This window comes from Bos taurus, chromosome 8 (genome assembly GCF_002263795.3).
Source record: "Bos taurus isolate L1 Dominette 01449 registration number 42190680 breed Hereford chromosome 8, ARS-UCD2.0, whole genome shotgun sequence".
Classification (NCBI taxonomy): domain Eukaryota; kingdom Metazoa; phylum Chordata; class Mammalia; order Artiodactyla; family Bovidae; genus Bos; species Bos taurus.
Window position 1 is genome coordinate 69419461 of NC_037335.1, and position 8083 is coordinate 69427543.

At 54.4% G+C, this 8083-nt stretch overlaps 1 protein-coding gene across 2 annotated transcripts; it reads right to left on the reverse strand.

The window, feature by feature from the left end:
• Positions 1-543: 543 nt before the first annotated feature.
• NUDT18 (nudix hydrolase 18) lies at positions 544-4043 on the reverse strand. Of its 2 annotated transcripts, none has more exons than XM_002689766.7 (3): positions 3731-4043; positions 2629-2842; positions 544-2260 (listed from the first exon to the last, which is right to left on the reverse strand). In XM_002689766.7, the coding sequence occupies exons 1-3, from the start codon at positions 3890-3892 to the stop codon at positions 1665-1667; spliced, it is 972 nt and encodes a 323-aa protein (XP_002689812.1). In that variant the 5' UTR covers positions 3893-4043; the 3' UTR covers positions 544-1664. The 2 variants fall into 2 exon arrangements, with proteins under 2 accessions (XP_002689812.1, XP_010806343.1); XM_010808041.4 differs by having other exon boundaries at positions 2563-2842.
• Between the last annotated feature and the right edge of the window lie 4040 nt (positions 4044-8083).

Below are 8083 nucleotides of genomic sequence, written 5' to 3' on the forward strand. Positions count from 1 at the left end.
GGAGATCCTCTGGGAAGGAGGGTCACCAAGAGTCCTCTAGGCAAGGCAAGAGGGAGGGCTGATCAGTGGCTTTCACCTCCTGGCATGTTCCAGTCACTTGGGCTGCTTTTAAAAATACCGATGCCCCGGTCCCACCCTCTTATCAGTTAATCAGATCTCTGAGGGCGCACCCACAGTTGTTCTTTTAAGGCTCTCCAGGTGATTCTAGTGGGCACCTGGGGTTGAAAGTGCACGAGTTAGGTGCTCAGTCATGTCTGACTCTTTCTGACCCCATGGACTGTACCCCGTCAGGCTCCTCTGTCCATGGGATTCTCCAGGCAAGAATACTGGAGTGGATTGCCATTCCCTTCTCTAAGAGATCTTCCCGACCCAGGGATCGAATCCAGGTTTCCTGCATTGCAAGTGGATTCTTTACTGTCTGAGCCACCAGGGAAGGGTTGAAAACTACTATTAATAATAGGCTAAATAATGGAAGTAAAAGTCACTGTCCAGTGTGCTTACAGACCGGTGGGTCCCTCAGACACTAAGAGAAGGGATCCAGGATAAAAGGGTTTGATTCCTTCATTTGGAAGACAGTCTTTGGAGGGAACAAGGGTTCCTAGCACAGCTCTAGAGGTCAGAAAAACAAGATGGCAGCCCAGAGAGGCAGGGCAGGGGGCTTCTGAGGTTGTCTTGGTCCTTGGGCGTCAGAGTGGAGTTACTTCAGAAGGGAAACCCAGCCAAGTATTTTCCCTGCTCAGAACCAAAACTGTACATCCAGTGATGCGTGTATAGCAGTCAGTACATATTCCTTCATTTCCTTTGGTTTTCCCTTAAACTTCAGTAAAGTTCTTTAAAAAAAAAAAAAAAATTCCTACCATGATTCAGCTGAGCTAAGGGGAATGAAGAGAGGGTTTTGGTCTGGCTTTGGGCTGGAGTTGTACCAGGGCAGAGGCAGGAATGAGCCTGGGGGCGGAGTGACTCTGATCCCTCAGAGAAGCTCAAGGAGAAAAGAGACGGGCAGCTCTCACAGCTCCTCGCCCACCTGAAGTTTCTGGGCATCTCACTGCTCAGACTCTGGAGGGGATGTGCCCACATCCCACCTGGCAGGCCTGAGCCAAGCTGTGGTGGACAAAGGAAGTCTGCCAGCCGGTCACCTGGTGTCTGGGAAGGCCTGTGTGGTTTACATGGGATGAGCGGAGGAGCTTCTCTTGATAGCAGCTCCCCCTTCCAGCTCAAGTCTGACCCACAGAAACATAGGTGGGAATGCAAAGTTAGTAACACCTATTTACTCAGCCAGGGACCCACTCCCTTGGAATGACCTCCCCCACATCCATTCCATGTTCTAAGTGCCTAGCATCTGGCAAAGGCACAGAAAATGAGGAGATGCCACCTCAGGTCCCGAAGGTCCTCACGTCCCCTTAGGGAGTCCTGCCCTCATCAGAACTTCAGGGCAACTGGGTCCCCAAGCTCTGGACTCCTTGTTCAGTTGAAGGCACTGTCCCTTTGGGTGCTGTGCAGGGACCTGCTCCGTGGTGACAAGAGAGGGCAGTTCCCCTGGGAACCAGGAGAACTGCCCAGGTCCCCATGCAAGATCTCTGACTGCCACGCCCCTGCCCCGCTCCAAAGCAAAAACTTCCTCCGGAAGCAGGAATTCCCCGCTCCAGCCCACTGACGGCCTCCTCCTATCTGTTGATTGGGACGACAGACGAGTCCCGAAGCCTCTGTAAAAGCTGGTTTTGCAGGTCTTCCTCCACCACCTTCCACCAAAAAAAGTTCTCACCCCGAACCTTTGGGGGCTCATTTTGGAGGCCTGGATTCCGAAAAGCCACGGTGACCAGCACGTTCATGCAGATACCATCCGTTAGGTCTTTGCCCAGATGTTGCAGTCCAAGCAACCCCTGGGTCTCTACTGCCAAGTGGTGCAGGCTCAGACACTCCTGTAGCAGCCGCAGGACGGCCATCTTGATGCCGCCCCTCTGCTCCATGGGAGTGAAGCCACAGGCTGTGACAGGCAAGTGAGGCGTCCCCACTGTGCCCACCAACACCCACACTGTCTGGACGTTGGTGAAAGTGGCCACGAGCCGCTGGCAGACCAGACTGCAGGGAAGCTCTTGGGGAAGGAGGAGAGGGTGCCTGGCTCGCTGGCGATACTGGGCAGCGAGGTCGACCAGATGAAGAATGTCCTGGGCCCGCAGTGGGGTAGGCAGTGAGGTTCGTGGGTACCAGCCAGCCTGTAGGGACTCTGCATCTGCTTCCTTGGAAGTCTTGAGAATTCCACCTGGGGGAGATGCAGGGGATGTGCTCAGTTGTGTCCAACTCTGCAACTCCACAGACTGTAGCCCACCAGGCTCCTCTGTCCATGGGATTTCCCAAACAAGAATACTGGAGTGGGTTGCCATTTCCTTCTCCAGGGGACAGGGAGGGAGAAAAGGTCTATGTTGAATGAAGTGCTGGGCCTGGTAGAATAAAGGGCTACCCAGGGTTCCAGCTGTGACCCAGCAGGGAGGCCCAGGATCAAGTGTTCAGTCTGGAATCTGGAGATGCCAGGGTTATACTAGCCAGACAAGGGGCTCATCTCACCTGAGTACAAGCCAGGGGACCGGTGTCTACTGCCCTCAGCCCACGCTGCCACCTGCTGGGCCATACCTGTGGGGCGGGTGAGGAATGCGAAGCGGATCCAGGAGGGGCCCCGCTCCTCCACAGACAGCAATGTCAGAGGCTCACACTGCAGCCCAGCCTCCTCCTTCACCTCCCGCTGCAGCGCCTCCACAATGGTCTCCCCAGGCTCCATCCGCCCCGCAGGAAGGTACCACGACCCACGGCACTCCTTCTTGGCCTCCTGGACCAGTAGCACCTCATCCTGAGGAGGAGAGAAAGGGTCCTCGCCCACCATAGCTGGGATGGGAGCTCCAGGCGGGCAGCAGAGCCAGCAGCCTTCACTTGCTCTGGGTTCAGCTCCAATCTCAGATATAATTGCTCAATACCCACATCCCAGGGGCCACCCTAAAATTGCTGAATTCTCCAGGGGACTGGCCCTGGGTTTGGGGACTGCAGCGGTCTCTGCAGTTCATCTTTCTCTGCATTCAAGTTTCCATTTTAGAAAAGGGTTAAGAATCCTGGGAGCTGCTTCAGGGGCTGGAGATTAGGCCTCCAGGGAGGGTTACACTGATTCGCGTCTGCACAAGTCACAATATATCTCTCACCTCCCCTCATGGTTTATAAACTCCTTGTGGCCTGTCTAGGCTTTGAAACACACCCCAAACAACTCCTACCTATGGCTCTGACCCCTTCTAGCTGATGTTACCGCACCATGTACAGGGATCAACACCAATCAGAGCAACAAACAGGGGGTCAGAGGCCTGGGTGTAAGCAAAAGTTGTGCACTTACTGCCCATGGGGCCCAGGGGAGGCCTCTGAAGCACTGGACTGGTTTTTAAGCCCACTCTGTGGCGGGCACCGCGCTAGCTTCCGGGGAGAATGGAAGAAGAGTAAGACAGCCTCCCCTCAAGAAACTGAGGCCTGGTGGGGTTAAACAGATTCGTGAACCTCAGTTTCCTCCCATATACGTTGGGAGGATCGCAGGGCTGCGCTGCGCAAGACTCAGATGTTAAGTGTGAAAGTGCTTTGCAAAACTGGGAAGAGCCACACACCAGGAGGCTGTGGCTGTTGCCGGTACGTCCTCTGTTCCCTACCGGGGCTGGCTGCGAGCCCGAGACCTGGGCGGTGGGCCCGACGGGCGGACGCTCACCTGCTCGTTGAGAAACACGGCCAGCACCACGTAGCAGACATTCCTCCGCAGCCGCACCGGCGCCGGCGGCTCCCCAGCCGGCCCCGAATCATAGTTCTGCACGAGCAGCCCCCGGCCCCCCAGCACGGCCGTCAGCGCCCCTCTCAGGCCTTCCGAAGCCATAAGGTCTTCCGAGAAGCTGCGGGCCGGGAACCGCAGATCTGCCGGGCCGGGTGGGATGTACGTGGGTGACAGTGGGGCCCGTCGGCCTCGCCCCCTCCCCCTGAGGACTCGGGTCGGGTGCACTCGCGAACACGGAAGAGCCCGGCGTGTTGTGGACGCTGATAGGCTGCGCGTCACAGCGGCCGGCTCGGAATGGCTGGCGCGCAAAGGTCACGGTGGGGGCGGAGCCAGTCCATAAGGGGGCTAGGCGCCCAGCCCTGGCGGTGCGGACGCCCCACCGCGTCTGCCGTTGCATCGGTTCCTCCCCTTTCCCGGCATCTCAGGCCGCCCGCATAGCTAATTCCTCCAGCGCGCAGTTGTCTGCACGGGTTCCGACGGTGACGTCACCTGCCCGCAGGCTGCGGAGTGGCGCAGCAGCCAGCGACGGTGACATCACAAACCCGAAGACGTCACCGGGCCCGCGGCGTGGACCCAGTGTCCAGCACTTGTAAACAAACCACGGCATTGCCCTAAATGACACTTCCCAAATAACCTTATTTCTCTACTGAGAATGTACTGGCTGTCACGTGGCAGGGAGGACAAGAGCTCCTGCCTTGGAGGAGATTCTGATCTAGTTGGAAAGGTGGACGTAGACAAATAATGGAAAGCCAGCTGACTTATAAGGCGAGTTACAAGATTGGTTCAAAAAACTGGTTCGGGCATGAGATGCTGCAGGCGATCAGAGGAGGGAGGTTGCAGAGCTGGGATGGTCAAGGTGTGCCTGGCCATGGAGGCAGAACTTGGGGCAGAGATCAGTGCGCCTAGCCGTCATCAACCTTGTCTCGGTCCCCAGTCCGCTGCAGAGTCAGGTCCCTCTCCCCTTCAGGGGATGGGTACTGCTCCTTCAACTTTGTTGTTACCGCCCCCTACCCCCGCCACCACCACGTTGGTGGGGTTCTGGGCTGTTGAGAGTAGGGTGTGGGTTGATTTCAGGAGCTCCTTCTCCCCCAGCCTGACCTTTCCTCCTTTAACCTCTTCTCAGGACAGGAAGGCAAAAGCTGAAACCAGACAAGTCTGAGCTCCTCAGTCCCAGTGAGGGCTCCTTTTTCCCTCCTCCTGGCTTTGGTTATGTCTCTTTTTGTGGAGACAGTAGCTTGGTGGAGCTAAGCATTGGACTTGGAGTTGGATGCCCAGCCATTGCTCCCTGGTTGATTCTGTGCCCTAATAGTGCCAGGGACTTGTTTGTGGGTCCGTTTTGTGGGCCTGTTTCCTTATCTTTCTTGTTGTCATTCAGTTGCTAAGTCATGTTCGACTCTTTGTGAGACACGGACTACAGCACGCCAGGCTTCCCTGTCCTTTACCATCTCCCAGAGTTTGCTCAAACTCATGTCCGTTGAGTTGGTGATGCCATCCAACCATCTCATCCTGTCGTCTCCTCCTCCTGCCCTCAATCTTTCCTAGAATCAGGGTCTTTTCCAGTGAGTTGTCTCTTCACATCAGGTGGCCAAAGTATTGGAGTTTCAGCTTCAGCATCAGTCCTTCCAATAAATGTTCAGTGTTGATTTCCTTTAGGATTGACTGGTTTGATCTCCTTGCTGTCCAACGGCTTTTCAGAAGTCCTCCAATACCACAATTTGAAAGCATCAGTTCTTTGGCGTTCAGCTTTTTTTATGGTCTAACTCTCACATCCATACAGGACTACTGGAAAAACCATAGATTTGACTGTATGGACCTTTGTTGGCAAAGTGATGTCTCTGTTGTTTTCTACAATAAGCTGCTAACAGCTCTTCCTTCCCAGGACTGCCGGGAAGGTGAGCCATCATGAGAGGAACTCTGTGGACTGTCCAGTGTGGGTCACCACCACTAAGCAACCCAGCAACGCTCCAGGCTGAGCTCTCCTGGCCACAGCATTTGTGGCTACCAAACAAAGGCTCACTTTTATGAAATGTGCCTACAGGGCCACCATGAACTAGACCTTAGTCTAGGGAATTCCAGCCACACCAGATAAGCCTCCTTAGGCCCTTCTCAAATACTAAACTGACTGCAAGGTCCCTGGAGGCAGGGCACTGGATTAAGCTATGGGTTATCCCTGGGGGAGCTGCAATCTTGTGAGGCACTTGTGAACGCTGCCACCCCCACCCCATCCAAGACCTCGAACGTTCCAAACAACTGAATTCACAGGGCTGAAATCAGGCTCCCAGGACTGCAAAGCAACTTTTCCACGTATTTGCCGGGCACACATGCATGTATGTGTGTGTGTGTTTAGACCTTTATTTTCACATCTGTGAAATGGGGACAGCATTCATCCCAGACTCCCTTCTGCCTCCCAGGGATGATTTGAGAGAGAGTGAGATCATGTCTGGGCAGGGCTCTGAAAGCCTCAGAGGCGGCCTAAGATAAACACCAGACAGCCTAACTGCCTGGAAGAGCAAAGGCTGTGGCAAACCGCGGCTCCACTCTCCCCATTATCACTGGGCAAAGCGTTCCTCGCCAGTTGAGTGGACCTAATCACCCCTGTGATGGGAAGCACATGAGAGAAACTTGAAAACCAGCTATAAACAGTGAAGGGCCCCATGGGTGGAAGGTCCTAGAGGGGGTTGTGCTGTGCCATGCTAAGCCATGTCAGTCATGTCCGACTCTTTTTGCGACTCCATGGACTGTAACCCGCCAGGCTCCTCTGTCCATGAGATTCTCCAGATAAGAATACTGGAGTGTGTTGCCATGTCCTCCAGCAGGGTATTTTCCTGACCCAGGGATAGAACCCGCCTCTCTTATGTCTCCTGCATTGGCAGGAGGGTTCTTTACCAGGCCTTCAGAGATGCTGAGAAGGACAACAGAAAGTGACTGTCTCCAGGTGTCAGAGGGCACACACCAGATGGAGATAGGAGAGGCCCCAAGGCAGAGCTGGAAAAGCTGAGGGAGGGAGAGGGGCTGAGATAGAAGCCTCTAGAACCTGAAACCAAGGTAGGGCTCCATCAAGTGTGCTCTGCGTCCTCCATTCCCACAGAGGCTAGAGCACTGGCTTGTGTGGGTGGCTGCATGCAGCCCAGTGGACAGAAGTGGCTGAACTGGTTGGCCCTGCGGTGCAGTGCTTCCAGTGCCCACAGGAGCCAGGCTTGGGCCAGCCATTTCAGGGCCTGTGGACACGCATGTGCATGTGAGCACGTGTGCAGAAAGACAGTGTAGGCAACCTCAGAGTTGGGCGGGGAAAGCAAGGTGGGGTAAGGGTGTCTGTAAAGTTAGTTCTTTTAAGGAGCAGCAGCCCTGGCCCTGGACAAAGCAGGAAGAGTGAGGAGGGCAGCAGGCAAAGGCACTGGGACGAGGAGGCCCAACTTCAACCTGTGCCTTGCCACTAGCTTCCTGAGTGACCTTGAGGGAGCCACATCTACCCTCCAGGCCACCTGTAAGGAAGATGGGTGGATCCTCAAACAGAAAATTGGTGAAAGCCCAATAAAGTCTGTTGCTTAGTTAATAGAGTTGTATCAGTATCAATTTCTTATATTTTGATCACTGTACCCTGGGTACATGGGCTTCCCAGGTGGTGCTAGTGGTAAAGAACCCACCTGCCAATGTAGGAGATGTTAAGAGACAAGGGTTCGATCCCTGGGTTGGGAAGAATCCCTGGAGGAGGACATGGCAACCCACTCCAGTATTATGCCTAGAGAGAGGAGCCTGGCAGGCTACCATTCATAGGGTTGCAAAGAGGTGGACACGACTGAAGCAATTTAGTACCACCACCACCATGGTTATTTAAGATGTTACCATGAGAGGAAGCTAGATGAAGGCTAACTGGGAACTTTCTGTAGTATCTCTGTGACTCAACTGGAAACCTCAAATCATTTCAAAATTAAAAGTCTAAAAGGAAAAAAAAAGAAGAGACTTATCACCTTCACTGCCTAGGGCTTGGCTTCAGTCTTTGTTGGGGATCTAAGATCCCACAAGCCACAGAATACAGCGCCCCCCCCTAAAAAAAAAAAGCCTAAAAAATGTATTTGATAAGACAAAAGAGAAAGGCAGAGTTGGATATGTACATTCTGACGTCACTTCCAGCTCTGAGGTTATGAGATCTGGGCCAGTGAGCAGGACTAGAGCAGGCAGACCACAGGATGCTGGGAGAAACAAAGGCCCAAAGGACAGGGCTGGACTGAGGGTGGCCCACTGAGCCTCCTTGAGGAAGAGGGCCACCAAGGGCCCCAAGTTGTTTCAGGGTCA

Coding starts and splice junctions, on each gene's coding strand:
- NUDT18 (XM_010808041.4), bottom strand. CDS start 3,892: ATGGCTTCGGAAGGCCTGAGAGGGGCGCTGACGGCCGTGCTGGGGGGC. Junction 2,843..3,730: donor CCGTGTTTCTCAACGAGCAG/GTGAGCGTCCGC, acceptor TCTCCTCCTCAG/GATGAGGTGCTACTGGTCCA. Junction 2,261..2,562: donor GTCCCCTGGCTTGTACTCAG/GTGAGATGAGCC, acceptor CATCTCCCCCAG/GTGGAATTCTCAAGACTTCC.